Genomic DNA, 17,500 nt, shown 5'->3' on the forward strand with positions numbered 1-17,500 from the left:
GAGGAGAGGCTAGCTTCTGATTTCCAATTAGCAGATGAAATGGGCCTAAATTCCCCCTGCTGCACGTAGAGGAGAGTTAAGAGAGTCTGTGACCTCATTAGAAGTACCCTCGTGCACAAGCAGCAAGAGGAAAAGCACCAAAGTGTGTTTCACGGCTCTAAAGAGGAATTAGTCACCTGAAGAGGAGAGAGGGAGAGAAAGTGAAAGGAAGAGAAACGTGGTGTGTGTGTGCCCATATGCTCAAATAACAGAAATATCACTCAAGGTGCGATCACACCTATGGTTCAGTTTCTTTGGTCTGAACCAAAGTGGGAAAGTTTACTTTGCTGAGTTTCCATATTTGGTTTGTTTACGTCCGCACTGCCCAATTATACAAGCAAACCAGGGCTTGTAAACAGAAGTCACACAGACTCACATGTGGCTTGTTTATTGGACACATCTGATCCCAGTCCCTCATGTAACTTTAGCTAAGCACGCTGCTCTTTGCTGCAATTGATCCTCTCTGGTGTTTAGATCACATCATGTCACTTTGTTATGCCAGCTTTCCAAGCATGAGGATCTGCTGGCTATCAGATCAACACCCATCACTTTACACCCCAATAAAACCACACGTTTTGTGGTCGTTTCAGATTACGTTTTCACACTGAATGAATCAAACTGCGTGGACTCGTACATCTGGTGCTACCTGAGTTCAAATTACATTGTTCAGGTGTCCAAAATGATCCCATCTAAAGGAGCAAACGCTCCAAAGCTCTAATAAACCGCTCGCAACATAGCTGCTGTGAACACACCGACAGACTTATCCTACTGAAGCAGTAAAGACTTATCATACTGAAGCAATATAGACTTATCATACTGAAGCAGTAAAGACTTATCCTACTGAAGCAGTAAAGACTTATCATACTGAAGCAATATAGACTTATCATACTGAAGCAGTAAAGACTTATCATACTGAAGCAGTAAAGACTTATCATACTGAAGCAGTAAAGACTTATCATACTGAAGCAGTAAAGACTTATCATACTGAAGCAGTAAAGACTTATCATACTGAAGCAATATAGACTTATCATACTGAAGCAGTAAAGACTTATCATACTGAAGCAGTAAAGACTTATCATACTGAAGCAGTAAAGACTTATCATACTGAAGCAGTAAAGACTTATCCTACTGAAGCAGTAAAGACTTATCATACTGAAGCAATATAGACTTATCATACTGAAGCAGTAAAGACTTATCCTACTGAAGCAGTAAAGACTTATCATACTGAAGCAGTAAAGACTTATCATACTGAAGCAGTAAAGACTTATCATACTGAAGCAGTAAAGACTTATCCTACTGAAGCAGTAAAGACTTATCATACTGAAGCAGTAAAGACTTATCCTACTGAAGCAATATAGACTTATCATACTGAAGCAGTAAAGACTTATCCTACTGAAGCAATATAGACTTATCATACTGAAGCAGTAAAGACTTATCATACTGAAGCAGTAAAGACTTATCATACTGAAGCAGTAAAGACTTATCATACTGAAGCAGTAAAGACTTATCCTACTGAAGCAGTAAAGACTTATCATACTGAAGCAGTAAAGACTTATCCTACTGAAGCAATATAGACTTATCCTACTGAAGCAGTAAAGACTTATCATACTGAAGCAATATTTTCCCCCCAAATAATTTCTGTTTAAAATTAACCAAAGAAATAATTGTGTAGCTTTCAGGGCTTCCTGAGAGCTGCAGACCATTCTGCACACAGGCGTCACAAAACGACAGGGGGAGAGAAGGCATGGAGTGACTGTTAGACCACGCAAAGCCATGCACAACCGACCGACCTCAAGAGCGAATGCAAGTCAGCCTCAGCATCGCTCTGTGAAGATGAAACGCCTCGCTGCGGCATGGGAACAAAGCCATGTTAATGTTCCTCTAAGCTCTGTGCATCACACATGGCAAACACACACACACACACACACACACACACACACACACACAGGCGAAATAAATACAGGCTCATCTGCGAGGAGGTAATCGAACTGAAAAATCATGCAGGATTATGCGCTACCTCTAAACACACACATGTACAGGTTATCTACTGGCTATGCACTGGGTACTGGACCACCAACATGAACTGGGTATGCACTGGGTACTGGACCACCAACATGAACTGGGTATGCACTGGGTACTGGACCACCAACATGAACTGGGTATGCACTGGGTGGACCACCAACATGAACTGGATATGCACTGGGTGGACCACCAACATGAAATGGAACTGAGAATCCTTCTTCAGAGTGATGCCACACAATAATCTGGTTCCACAAAGATACAAGAGCAGATAAAGGAAATCAATGATGAAGGTGTCTAAGCAAAGCAGAAGTGCTTCTTTAAAGAACCTTGGTCTGAAAGGTTCTTTGTGGAACCAGAGGTTCTTCTACTACACGTATGGTATCTCTCTGCAGAACCATTTTTGGCTCCGTTATTTTTCTGTGTGAAGGGATCCCAAAATACTGGCAGTGTCAAGTTTTTGTGTGAATGGATTTGCAGTATAAACATAAATGTGACTGCAATTGTTTTTTCATACTTAAGACCGTATATTATATACTGCATGTAAATGGTTTGTTGTATGTTCTGATTATGTCCTAAGCACAGTTACTGCTTGATTGATAACTGAGAACTCTGGTTGTTTATATACAGTAGTATGGGTCACTCCCACTAGGGAAACAGAAATGCTGAGGAAAGCCAAGGGCTAAAACAGGTACATTGCAACATAAAGACTTAAGTTTGGATTTTTGAGTAGTTTCTCCTGTTCTCTCTATTTCATGAATTAGCAATATTTCATTCATTTATTGCAACTGTAATGACAGCATGTTTGTGAAGCTATGATACTGTGAATATAGATAGCTCTTGGCTGTGTGTGTGTGTGTGTGTGTGTGTTGGGGAGGCGGCAGGTCCCCTAGGTGGCATAACGAGTCCATAACTAACACACACAGTAAAGCGCACTCAAGAGGGCAGCGGATAGCAAGCTAAGCTACATTCCCCACCCCACACACACCCCACCATCTTCATAGAGACATTTGCACTCACCGAGCACTTTATTAGGATCACTGTCCTGTACACCTGCTTATCCATGCAATTATCTAATCAGCCAATCATGTGGCAGCAGGTCAATGCATAGGGTCGTGCTGTGCAGATACAGGTCAGCAGCTTCAGTTCATGTTCACAACAAGCATCAGAATGGGGAGAAAATGTGATCTTTTAGTGACTTTGACCGTGGCATCATGGCTGCTGCTGCCAGACGGGCCGCTTTAGATGTTTCTGAAGCTGAAGCTGATCTCCTGGGATTTTAGAGTCACACAGAATGATGTGGAAAACAAAACAACATCCAGCGAGCAGCAGTTCTGCTGATGGAGACGCCTTGTTGATGAGAGAGGTCAGAGGAGAATGTTCAGACTGGTTGGAGCTGACGGAAAGGCCACAGTAACTCAGATAACCTCTTTACTACTGTGGTGAGCAGAAAAGCATCTCAGAATGCAACATGGCCAACCTGGAAGCGGATGGCACTTTGCTAGCCGGTGACACTGAGCTGAAAGCTGATACCTACCCCACTATTAGTATGTTGCTCCTAATAAAGTGCAACACACACAGCACACCACACCACACACACACAAACACGCAGAGATGTACACACAAACACACACGCGTTAGTAAGCAGATGTGATGTTGCGCTCACACAGATGCAGCACGAGGGACAGAGGGATCAAAGGGCACGGGAGGATGAGGAAGAGGATGAGGAGGAATGGGGGAAGTCAGGACTGGGGAACCGTGTATGTACCTTCGTCCCGTCCACCGGATTATGGATGACGGTAGTCTGAGGTTCCTGGATGGAGCAAAACAAGACAACGGCAGGGGAAAGGAGAGAGAGAGAGAGAGAGAGAGAGAGAGGGAGAACATAGTGACGTAAAGGTGGGCAGACATGGATACAAGTGGCCAAGGAGGGAGGAAGAGAGCATGTTGGATGAGGGGAGAGAAAATGCTACTTAAGGTTGGCAGAGGAGAAAAAGGAAGAATCCTCCAGAGCCATAGAGTGGGTGGATGAGCTGAAAACGGTAGTCGGGTCTGTTCTCTGCACATGCTGACCAGAAGACATATATATATACACACACACACACACACACACACGCACACACACAAACGTGCGCACGCGCACACACACACACACACACACACAGCCAGAACAGAGACACACCACTGAAACACGTGAAGTGTTTGAGCACATCAGTACACAGGCTCACACCAAGGGGGAACCTCCACAGCTTAAAAGTGAACCCAATGCAGAAAAAAAAAAAGCCTATGAAGTCAAAACCTCCAATCATCTCAACAGAAAAAGCATTGCCAGGTAGCGATTTGCATGAGTGTCATCATTTAAGGTCCACCTTAAAACCAATCAATCAAGAAAGAAAGAAAGAAAGAAGAAATGCCTGTTAAATTTTGTCAAGGGTCGATGCATAGAATGAGCTCAGCCACTCCACAGGATTAGTCTAATGAGGACTTCTCTCCTTGTTATTTTGTCTGCTACCCACGCCACTCCAAACCTTTTGGCTGCTAAAAGCTTGACTAACTCTGCTATCACTTCCATTGGGGCACAGTAGGTTACAGGCTAAGAGCTATTTGCCATTTATATCTTACATCAGTGTAGTAATAATAATGTCTGTCTGCCATGTCTGAGTGCAGTGAGGCGCGACTTTAAAATAGTGCTACTCAACCCGTTTGGCTCGCAAACCTCCCCTAAACCATAGGTGATGCCTTCTTGCTGCTTCACCCTGCAGGCGTTGACATACATAATAATAATAATTTATACTTTTCTAAGTACTCAAAAACGCTTAAAACATACTGTCTTTTGACACAGAATGATGATTAAAATGTGTGTGTGTGTGTGTGTGTACGTGCGTGCGTATATATATATATATATATATATATATATATATATATATATATATATATATATATATATATATATATGTTGTTTCTACTATTGGTCAATCAACAATATTCACCGGTCATTATTTCTCGACAACCGACCGCTGCTCTGCCACACCTGGATTAATCAGTTGGTAAGAGCATTTTGTCCGCAGACGCTACTAATTAGGCCAACCAGTTGCAGCTGTGGTGTCTTGTGTGCCAATTACGAATGAAACCGCTTTGTGTTGAAAACGCTATTAAAAAATCTATTTGAATAATTATTTTTGTCAGATTATTGAATGATTTAGTTGTAGGCCGTGTTCTAAGCGGGATAATGTATACTGAGCCGGTGATTACTGGAAATAATGACCTTCAGGTGAATATTAAGCCCTCCGCTGCGCGTCGGGCTAAATCATTCACCTGTCGGTCATTATTTAAGCAATATCACACGAGAGGGAGTGCATTGTTGGCTAATATTGGCACTGCTGTGATTCGGTCGCAGGCACGAGGCCGCAGGCCGAGTGCCGTAGATAATCACAGCAGTGCCAATATTAGACAACAATGCACGACCTCGAGTGTGATATTGCTTTTATACAACAGTTCTATTAAACAAAGCTGATTAAAAAAATGACAAAAAGCTGAGAAAATAGATGATTTCTGTATTTATTCCTCCGCCAACAAAAATAGTCCCCCCAGCTTTCCCTTTGCAGAAAATGTAGCCTAATCAGCCTAATTAACTGCAGGCTGTCTACTTTACTACTGTCTACTCTACAGCTGTGAAGCATTTTGTTGATTAGGGCAGCTGTGAAGCGGAGTGATCTACACACAGTGAAGCGCCAGTGCATTATCATGAAATATAGGCACTCGTAGGATCCCTCTTGTCCAATCAAATTGCTCGGCCGGAACTACCTGTTGTATAATTCCACAGTAATCACCGGCTCAGTATACATTATCCCTTACTTAGAACACGGCTCTCTCGAATACTCGATTCTGATTGGTCATTCAACAATATTCACCGGTCATTATTTCTCGACAACCGACCGCTGCTCTGCCACACCTGGATTAATCAGTTGGTAAGCTACGCTACTAATTAGGCCAACCAGTTGCAGCTGTGGTGTTTTGTGTGCCAATTACGAATGAAACCGCTTTGTGTTGAAAACGCTATTAAAAAATCTATTTGAATAATTATTTTTGTCAGATTATTGAATGATTTAGTTGTAGGCCGTGTTCTAAGCGGGATAATGTATACTGAGCCGGTGATTACTGGAAATAATGACCTTCAGGTGAATATTAAGCCCTCCGCTGCGCGTCGGGCTAAATCATTCACCTGTCGGTCATTATTTCCACAGTAATCACCGGCTCAGTATACATTATCCCTTACTTAGAACACGGCTCTCTTGAATACTCGATTCTGATTGGTCAATCAACAAGATTCACCGGTCATTATTTCTCGACAACCGACCGCTGCTCTGCCACACCTGGATTAATCAGTTGATAAGAGCCTTTTGTCAGCAAACACTACTAATTAGGCCAACCAGTTGCAGCTGTGGTGTCTTGTGTGCCAATTATGAATGAAACCGCTTTGTCGTTGAAAACGCTATTAAAAAAATCTATTTGAATAATTATTTTTGTCAGATTATTGAATGATTTAGTTGTAGGCCGTGTTCTAAGCGGGATAATGGATAGTGAGCCGGTGATTACTGGAAATAATGACCTTCAGGTGAATGATTAAGCCCTCCGCTGCGCGTCGGGCTCAATATCACCTGTCGGTCATTATTTCGCCAGTAATCACCGGCTCACTATCCATTATCCCTTACATATACACCAGTATATATATATGTATATATAAAATATATAAAATATATATATATATATATAGTATATATGTTGAATATATATGTTTTTCATCTTTGCTGGGGAGAGCAACCTCCAGGCTGACAGCCACTGCTTTTAAAAAACTGCCATGAACTATCACTTCTCTTCCTCACCTCATGAACTATCACTTCTCTTCCTCACCTCCTACCCTCTTCTTCTTCTCCTCCTCTCTCTCTGTCTTGTCCTTTCTATTACGCCTCCCACAGGCCTCTGCTAGGAACTGTCACTCGATGTATATCACAACCCCCCCCACAGCTCTCATCTCCCCGCAGGAAGTGACACCTCCACGATGACCAATCATCGGCCAGCTGTCTCTCTGGCGATGATGGCGGTGTCGTCATGGCAACCGTCGCCTCAGGCAACAGGCAGCGGTGGCAGCTTGGGAGGGAGAGGATGACGAGCGGGAACAAACTACTTGGGGGTTTTGCAGATGGCAGGCGTTAAGAGGTGTGTGTGTGGGGGGGGGGGGCGCTGCATGGCACCACACCATCAGATGAGGGAAGGGTTTGACCATTACACACCACCACTGACCTCACTAATAAGCTCATGCTCTCGCCACGGGATTTTCTATTAACGCAGCAAAGTTAAGTTATGGATTTCATTTAGATGGCCATTTCTGCTATGAACGTAGAACTCGGCAACAATTCAATCAAAAAGTATTTATTTACACGTGCAAGTGAAGCCTGTCTGTCTGTCTGTCTGTCTGTCTGTCTGTCCGTCCATGGTTTGACTCTAGGGCCTGGCAGCTCTGTAATGAAGGAGTTAATGTATCAAATGGCTAAACAGTAGCTAGCTCAAGTCCCTATAGCAACAGCATGGGAAGATCAGAGCCGCACTCCCACTCTCTATTCCCTTCAAGGCTCAGAAACAAAACTTCTTCTGCTACTCTACAGTACATGGTCGCACTCACACTTGCAAGCCCGCGCTTAAGCACATGAACTCAAACAAATACAAATACACAAATACAATACAACTTACCTCAGGCTTAGGTCACGCGCACAGTCGCACACACAGACAAACACGCTCAAAGAAAAGACATTCATTTAAGGGCAACTGTGAGGAGGTCTATCCTAACAATAATATGCTGATAGACAGTATGGCTGCATGTGTCGCTCTCCATGGGTGTGTATGGCTGACTGCTTGTCATGTTTGCCTCCTCTCTGGCCCCGTTGCTCTGACTGGTGGCTGGTCCTCACCATTGTGTCCAGCTGAGGCCAGGCTACTGCTAGTCACGCACATCATCCACTGGGTCACACACATGAGCACCTAATCACTGACCAACAGCCTACAGCCATGCTCAGATAGAGCAAGCTACAGTATAGCTGGGGCAGCAAACTCTATATTAGGGAGTAGGAGGGCGTACTAGGAGCAACCCCAAACGTGCCCAAGTTGCCAGTTGAGTTGCATGCTTAAGTTGGAGACATCATTGGTGTGGCATCTAAGCGTGAGTGGGCAGTGATTCATGATCAGGTGTGGACACACTGGCCTGGATGTACTGTTTAAATGGGAGGATATATTGCAGCTACTCTGCTTGGTTGAAGAATGTTCACTAGAAAATGGTCAACTGAATTAGAAACTAAATGGGCTAATTGCATCATTTCATTCCTTTGGTAACGGAGCCTTACAAAAGTAGTCTGCTGGTAGTCTAAAATAGTTATGTGTCATCTTAGCACAGATATAGAATCTATCAGTCTGACGACTAATAAGACTGTGACAGACGGACAATATTTCTGGGTTTCCGGGGTAGAGTGGATGTCCGCGCCAAGACTTCCGCTTCCGTGCGCCGCGGTTATTGACATTTTTAGACTTTTTTTGTAAGGGCAAAAAGGAAGTTCTGAAACAACTGACTCGCACTCTCTTTTGACTCGTTCACGACAGTCCACACCTAGGTATTTAAGTGACTGAACGGGGCTGTGACGAACGAAAAGAAAAGAACACACGCTATGAAAACTGTCATATCCTGAAGCGATTCGTCCTCAACGATTAGCAGAGCATTCACACGGTAGCTGCAGGTCTCTGCTGATTTTATCGTGAAGGGTGGAGAGAATCTAAACTTGCTGCAACCATTGAATGATGACTACACTGAGCCATGAGCAGTGTGGAAGGGAAGTCAGCAGCATTGGTGAAAGCACCGCACAGGCAGAAGAAGAAAAGATAAAGAAAAAAGATAAAGCTGAAGATAAGAAGATCTTTCTTGATAACCGGGGCCAAAAAGTGTGGCGATGTAGCGCAAAGAGTAAAAAATAAACATGAGGCAAATAAAAGCTGTGAATAAAAAATCTTTCTCCACAATGAATAAATACAATTCTCCCTATGATGGCTTTTGATTTACAATTTCCAGATGTCTTGAGTTCACAGAGTTACACATTTCCAGATCTCACAAATATAACTCCATGGCAAAAGAGCATACCGCTATCGCTTTGTACAGAATGAACAAACGCGTATTGTTGGCTGATCACACTCTAACAGATTTACAGATGGCTGCTGGTTGCAAACGATTGAAAGTGAAGGGAACCGGAATTCCTGGTGCCCACGTCTACAAGTAATACAACTAATGGCCTGTCATGTCAAAATGCCATATGGGCATGTCATGAGAAACAAGAAGACAGTCTCAGAAAAAGACAAGCCACTTGGAAAACTCCCCTGGAGGCCTGACGCTTGTAAGCACAAGTCCAACGTAAGCTTTGGCTCTGCCTTTCAAAGTGTACTGTACATGCACACAGTCTTTAGCACAACACAAAATACCCATCAGCATCAAAAGCAGTCATCCTTTGCTATTCACTGGAATGCAGATTCCCTCTATAGCAGATGGATCTTGAGGCCCAAGAGGATGCAGGTTTCAATTCCAACCAACCAATCAGATCAGACAGCAGCTAATTCAACTGATTTCCACGTCTTAAATCAGGGAGGAGGAAGTGAAATCAGCTGGTGCAGGCTGGAAGGAAAACCTGCGTGGGGCCTCGGCGGCAGACGGGAGGGGGTGAACCGCGCTGACAGTGCCGGCAGGCATCGGCTGTGGGTTCCTCTCTGCCGGGGTTTGACCGAGAGAGGAGACGACACGGCATCAACCAGAGTCACAGGGCATCCCCACCTGCCCAGGGGGAAACTTCTCCTGACACCACCTGCTGCTTTTAGGACCTGCGCAAAACGCCGCAAAGATCGCACCAATGCAGACAAGACGGACAGAGAGGAGAGACAGACGAGCGCGAGGGAGAAGGGGTGAAGCCGGATGGACAGACAGACAGACAGACAGTTAGACAGACAGAGACAGACAGACAGACAGACAGGCAGACAGACATACAGACAGACAGACAGGCAGGCAGACAGACAGACAGACAGACAGACAGGCAGACAGACAGACAGACAGACAGACAGACAGACAGACAGACAGAGGGTTAGGAGGTAAATACCAGAGCAGGTGAAGGGATGTTTCCTTTGGGGCTGGTGACTATGCTGTTTTTGGTGCTGTTTGTCTGGGGCTGTGCAGAAAAGGAGAGGAGAGGGAGGAGACACAACAAGAGTGTTAACAACAACAAGAGGAGGGTTTGTGCATGCCGTGCGTGTGTGTGTGTGTGTGTGTGTGTTTGTGTGTGTGTGTGTGTGTGTGTGTGTGAGTGAGTGTGTGTCTGTACATCTTACAGTATACTCCTGTCTTTGTTCGTCAAGAAGATTTGCAAAGTGAGGTCATTTTCTATTCCTTGGTTGGTTGTGGGACCCTGGACGGGAGGATGTGGGTGGGGGTGGGTGTTGTATCTGAGTTTGTCAGTATATGTACTCACATTCCAAATTGAACATATCTTGTATATTGTGGTAAATGGTAAAATGGTAAATGGCCTGCATTTATATAGCGCTTTTATCCAAAGCCCTTTACAATCAGTAGGTACATTCACCCATTCATACACCGATGGCGGCAGGCTACCACGCAGGGTGCTGGCACACCATCAGGAGCAATTTGGGGTTCAGTATCTTGCCCAAGGACACTTCGACATGCAGACTGGAGGAGCCGGGAATCGAACCACTGACCTCTTTCATCCAAAGCGATGGACGATAGTGACGATAGCTCTACCTCCTGAGCTACAGCCGCCCATTGTGAAAATTAAAAATAAAGTTTGTAAAAAAAGACAAAAGGTTCGGTCATTTTCATTGGTTCTCACTTCTTCAAGAGGCCAGTTTAGGGTTAGGACTTAGATTTAAGGTGATTCATTTGCACATCAACAAAATTAACAGAAAAATTAAGTTTCGCTGAGCGATATTGCGGCGTTTATTTTTTCAGACCAAGGTTGTTTTTTCAGAAATTTGCATCTGTTGCTGTGATCGACAGGTGGGTCAAAATTTGCGTCGCAATTTCGTGCAGAACCATCTGGGCACTCGTCCTTGGAAACTGTTTGGAGAAGGGCAGGCACTTTAAAAAAATACCTTCCAGGTGATTGGATGAACGATCTGTCTATCACTATCTGTATATCGTGTGTGTGTGTGTGTGTGTGTGTGTGTGTGTGTGTGTGTGCGTGTGTGTGCGTGTGTGTCCCTCTCTGGACGGCAGGCAGCAGCAGCAGTGGTGAAAGGGTTACATTCACAACATTGATCTGTGTTCCTGAGAGGTGACATGAGGGGGCGGTGTGACACTGCGTGACATCATCATGTTGCAGGGCCGGCTCCAGGATGAAATGACTGAGGGGGCTGTTATAACTGGCGAGGGGGCTGATTTTTTTTTTTTTTCCTCTATTTTTTTTTTTTTTTTAATATGATATTTTTATATCGTAAAACATAGGTTACCCGCTATGCCTATTTCTGGACTTTTTAACCATAATAACCTCTGAAAAGCGCAATAACACAAGAAAGACTACTATTCAAAATCAAATAAAAACATTTATTTCACAGCAGCAGATTAAGGCATTAATAGAGGTTCAAGGGTTCATAGGTTCAAATTTAATAAATAGCTACATCTCTGACACCTTGTGACAACCAAAGCACAGCAAATAGCGCTTCCCTGCCAATTCTGAAACAACAGAGCTATGTTTACAGGGGGTAGCCTACATCAACTTAAACTGATCAAATTCGATGAAGACTGCAGAAACAGCAGCCTAAACATGTCAGGTACAAACATTGCCTAACTGGCCTTTATAGATTAACTGTTCTTTAAAAAAAAAAAAAAAAAAAAAAAAGTTTTTTTTTTTTTTTTTTTTTTTTTCAAGTGAGGGGGCCGAAAATTGAACTGAGGGGGCTAAGCCCCCTGAGGCCCCCTCGTGGCGCCGGGCCTGTCATGTTGTCACCTGCGTAGGACGCCACATCGCCCCAATTCAACTGTGTCATTTGGCCACAATGAATCACATTCATCAGATGCTCCTTTGAAGGCTAAGCATCAAAGCGTTGCCTGTCCTTTATAGTCTAGTTCAATCATAATTAAAAAATTAGCATTGAATCTACATTACCTTTTCTCATCCTATTCATAACTAGAATGACCGCAACACAGACTTATGCCTCCGCCATTAGTTAATTCTTGAGTCCAAATCGCCATTTGAGGCAAATTGGAAGAAATTCCGTCAAGGCGCTCCTGTGATGTTGCGTTACAGAGCTTGGAAATTGGGTGTGTGAGAGGTCACAGTGACCTTGACCTTTGACCACCAAAATGTAATCAGTTCATCCTTGAGTCGAAGTCGATGTTTGAGACAAGTTAGATTAAATTGCGTCAAGGCATTCCTGAGATATCGCGTTAACAAGCTTGAAAATGGCGTTTGAGAGCTCACCTTGACCTTTGACCTTTGACCACCAAACTCTAATCAGATCATCCTTGAGTCTAAGGCGATGTTTGAGGCAAATTTGATGAAATTCCGTCAAGGCATTCGTGAGATATCGCATTAACAAGCAGGAAAATGGCGTTTGAGAGGTCACAGTGACCTTGACCTTTGACCTTGGACCACCAAAATGTAATCAGATCATCCTTGGGCCTAAGTGAATGTTTAAGGCGAATCTGATGAAATTTTGTCAAGTTGTTCCTCAGATATTGCGTTAACAAGCTTGAAAATGGCGTTTGAGAGGTCACAGTGACCTTGACCTTTGACCTTGGACCACCAAAATCTAATCAGATCATCCTTGAGCCTAAGTGAATGTTTAAGGCGAATCTGATGAAATTTCGTCAAGTTGTTCCTCAGATATCGCGTTAACAAGCTTGAAAATGGCGTTCGAGAGGTCACAGTGACCTTGACCTTTGACCTTGGACCACCAAAATCTAAGCAGATCATCCTTGAGCCTAAGTGAATGTTTAAGGCGAATCTGATGAAATTTCGTCAAGTTGTTCCTCAGATATGGCGTTAACAAGCTTGAAAATGGCGTTCGAGAGGTCACAGTGACCTTGACCTTAGACCTTGGACCACCAAAATCTAATCAGATCATCCTTGAGCCTAAGTGAATGTTTAAGGCGAATCTGATGAAATTTCGTCAAGTTGTTCCTCAGATATCGCGTTAACAAGCTTGAAAATGGCGTTCGAGAGGTCACAGTGACCTTGACCTTTGACCTTGGACCACCAAAATCTAATCAGATCATCCTTGAGCCTAAGTGAATGTTTAAGGCGAATCTGATGAAATTCCGTCAAGGCGTTCCTCAGATATGGCGTTAACAAACATCCGTACGGACGGACATCCGTACGGACGGCCGTACGTACGTACGTACGTACGGACGGACAACCCGGATCCATAATGCCTTCGGCCTGGCTTCGCCAGTGGAGGCATAAAAATATTAACTTGAGTGTGTGGATTGGAGTCCTGGTTTGTGGAAGTGACTCACCAAAGTGACTCACTTTCTCACCAAGACTGCTAATATATTACCTGCCTATATTAGTGACCTGCTTCATCCCTATTACCACCAGCAGGTCACTTAGATCCTCAGACCAAGGCCTTCTAGCCATTCCCCGCTCTAGGCTTAAAACCAAAGGCAATAGAGCTTTTCAATCCGTAGCTCCCAGGCTTTGGAATGCCCTTCCTCTGTCCATACGATCCGCTGCGTCCATTGACATTTTCAAAAAGCAGCTAAAGACTCACCTATTTAGTGTGGCTTTTGTTTAAGCTATGTATCATTGTATTTTAGTTGTGTCTTGTTCATGTGTTTAAATATTTGATTCTTGTACCTGTTTTTTAACTTTGATCTTGTGAAGCACTTTGTGACTCTGGTCTGTGAAAGGTGCTATATAAATAAACTTTACTTACTTACTAACCTTCCATGAATCTTTGAATCTTAATGACCTACTAACGGTAATACTTTAAATCAGTTATTCTCAACATTTTTCTTATCAAGGACCCCCTTTAGTATACATTTGAGCTATGGACCCCCATTTGATGAGACTTTGTTTCTTGAACACAAATCTGAGTATATTTTATTGAGTCTGTATTGCAGAGATAACAGAGAAAGATAAACTATGGTCAAAATAGTCATTCCTCTACATTATGTAATTGTGTTCACTTGTTGTGAATGAACAATAGTGAGGTCCCCGGACCCCATGTTGAGAAACACTGCTTTAAATCCTCCACTGGAGACTTTTCTTTTTCTTTTAGATTTTCCTTCAGTGAAAAGATTCAGTGTCGGGGGGCCTACAGACTGATGTAGTTACATTAAAGGAAGCTGAGTCGTGTGTGTGTGTGTGTGTGTGTGTGTGTGCGTGTGCGTGTGCGTGTGCGTGTGTGTGTGTGTGTGTGTGAACCATATCGGAAGAATAAGCCGCTGGGCTCAGAGAGAGGAGAGGAGGAAAGAAGCCAAAACAGAGAAGAACAGAGAAAAAATACATAAAGCCAATAGGAGAGAAGAGAGTGGAGAGAAAATAGAGAGGAAAGGAGAGAACTGAACAGAAGAGAGAGAAAGAGAGGGAGGCAGAGAGAGAGAGAGAGATAGGGAGAGAGAGAGAGAGAGAGAGAGAGGGAGGCAGAGAGAGAGAGAGAGCTTAAACATATGCCAAACACAAGCAGAGGGATACAACACAATTCATACACACACAAAACTGCCATGAAGTAAAAACTGATGTAAGCTGACAATAAGCTGACATATAGACATTGCTCTCTCTCTCTCTCTCTCTCTCTCACACACACACACACACACACACACACACACACACACACACACACACACACACACTCACAACTGAAACCATTGTCAGCCATCAAACCGCTGCCTCCGGCGAGAGGAAGCAGCAGAAGCTATATTCTTCGTCAAAGCAGCGATCAGAGGGTGAGCTGTCTTTGCCAAAGCCTGTTCGCAATATCAAGTCAGGGTCTTAGCATTCATTTTGTGTTGCGAGCCTCAGTTGGTGAGAAAACCTCTTCCATCCCTAGAGGGCACTCAAAAAACTGGCATGATGGCAGCAGCAGCGGCCCCAACTTAAGGTTCCCCAAAAGAGCAGAGACAACTGTTCGATGCCCAACGCCCAACAGCTAATCCATTAGCCATTATTTATCGAAAGCAGATATGCGGTGATATTAAGTCAGCTTGCATTGCAGGTTGGGGTGGGATCACACATCTTCTCGGTCGATAGCATTTCTTGTTGATACCAGGAAGAAGGAGGAGGGAGAAAGTGAGTAAAAAAATACATATAGGGACGATTCCTCAGTGGGTGAGAGCAACCATGGAAGGTGGCAGGTGGAGAAGACAGGAGGAAGAGGGGGAGATGTTGTGTGGAGTTGACGATGAAGGTGGCAGGTGGAGAAGACAGGAGGACGAGGGGGAGATGTTGTGTAGAGAGTCGAGGAGGAAGGTGGCAGGTGGAGAAGACAGGAGGAAGAGGGGGAGATGTTGTGTGGAGTTGAGGATGAAGGTGGCAGGTGGAGAAGACAGGAGGAAGAGGGGGAGATGTTGTGTGGAGTTGAGGATGAAGGTGGCAGGTGGAGAAGACAGGAGGAAGAGGGGGAGATGTTGTGTGGAGTTGAGGATGAAGGTGGCAGGTGGAGAAGACAGGAGGAAGAGGGGGAGATGTTGTGTGGAGTTGAGGATGAAGGTGGCAGGTGGAGAAGACAGGAGGAAGAGGGGGAGATGTTGTGTAGAGAGTCGAGGAGGAAGGTGGCAGGTGGAGAAGACAGGAGGAAGAGGGGGAGATGTTGTGTGGAGTTGAGGATGAAGGTGGCAGGTGGAGAAGACAGGAGGAAGAGGGGGAGATGTTGTGTCGAGTTGAGGATGAAGGTGGCAGGTGGAGAAGACAGGAGGAAGAGGGGGAGATGTTGTGTGGAGTTGAGGAGGAAGGTGGCAGGTGGAGAAGACAGGAGGAAGAGGGGGAGATGTTGTGTGGAGTTGAGGAGGAAGGTGGCAGGTGGAGAAGACAGGAGGAAGAGGGGGAGATGTTGTTGTGTGGAGTTGAGGAGGAAGGTGGCAGGTGGAGAAGACAGGAGGAAGAGGGGGAGATGTTGTGTGGAGTTGAGGATGAAGGTGGCAGGTGGAGAAGACAGGAGGAAGAGGGGGAGATGTTGTGTGGAGTTGAGGAGGAAGGTGGCAGGTGGAGAAGACAGGAGGAAGAGGGGGAGATGTTGTGTGGAGTTGAGGATGAAGGTGGCAGGTGGAGAAGACAGGAGGAAGAGGGGGAGATGTTGTTGTGTGGAGTTGAGGAGGAAGGTGGCAGGTGGAGAAGACAGGAGGAAGAGGAGGAGATGTTGTTGTGTGGAGTTGAGGAGGAAGATGGCAGGTGGAGAAGACAGGAGGAAGAGGGGGAGATGTTGTTGTGTGGAGTTGAGGAGGAAGATGGCAGGTGGAGAAGGCAGGAGGAAGAGGGGGAGATGTTGTTGTGTGGAGTTGAGGAGGAAGGTGGCAGGTGGAGAAGACAGGAGGAAGAGGGAGAGATTGTTGACTCTGGCCGTGGAATAGAGGTAAGAGAGGAGAGAGGTGGAGAAAGGAAGCGAGAGGGAGCGACTGGGCAACTGCATAAAATGCATGCTCACCATATACTGGACAGTAGAGCTGGACTTTCGTTTCTGTCCCCAGGCCATGATGGATGGACGGATTGATGGATGGATGGTTGGTGGAAGAAGGAGAGAAAGAGAATCAATGACAACAGGTGAATGTACCGGAAGAAAGAACGAGAACCAAACCAGGACCTGGATGAGCAGAGTACAAAGAGACTTTTCTGCACAGCAGGGGACAGAGGAGAACAAGGACAAGTGTTCCTCTCATAGAAATGAGACCGTGGAGGATTCTCAAGAAAGGAGGGAGGGCAGATTAGAGCAAGCAGATGACAAGGAGCAGTGGATGAAGTAGCAGTCATCAGGAAGAGGAAATGAGAGGAGGGAGCAGTTTAGGAGTTGTGCAGACTGCAAAACTGAGATCCACTGTTCTTCTGTTGACAGGTGAATAAAGCTTAAGGGCCTAGGAGCAAGAAGGAGCAATGGCAGAATAACAAGGAAAGGAGATGCAACATTCGTAAACAGAGTAATTAAAGTAACAGTATAATAATTTGAAATAATAAATCACCTTTCAAAACAATGTTAAGTGCTTTACAGGGTCCACCACTAGAGACCCTACCAACCATCTTCAGCCATGGTGCAGTTGTTTCAGTAAATAGACCAAACACAATAGGCTTGCTTGAGATGAGCAAGTTCTGCGCAGATTCGAGCAGCGCCTTGCTTGACCCGTTGCATGATGGTTAGAAAAGTTGTCCTACTTGCTCCGCCTGCCCGACTGCGTGAGCCACGGACTCTCGTGAGAGCG

General features: G+C 44.7%; 1 protein-coding gene across 1 annotated transcript in view; it reads right to left on the reverse strand.

The window, feature by feature from the left end:
• The window catches only part of camk2b1 (calcium/calmodulin-dependent protein kinase (CaM kinase) II beta 1), a gene marked incomplete at its 5' end in the record, with an annotated part of 105,344 nt that overhangs the window by 18,283 nt on the left and 69,561 nt on the right, over window positions 1-17,500 (reverse strand). The window contains 3 exon segments of the mRNA XM_083644343.1: window positions 3,827-3,871; window positions 10,239-10,307; window positions 16,735-16,767. Coding sequence (XP_083500469.1) covers window positions 3,827-3,871; window positions 10,239-10,307; window positions 16,735-16,767 — 147 coding nt within the window.

Source organism: Poromitra crassiceps, assembly GCF_964638095.1.
Source record: "Poromitra crassiceps genome assembly, chromosome: 10".
Classification (NCBI taxonomy): domain Eukaryota; kingdom Metazoa; phylum Chordata; class Actinopteri; order Beryciformes; family Melamphaidae; genus Poromitra; species Poromitra crassiceps.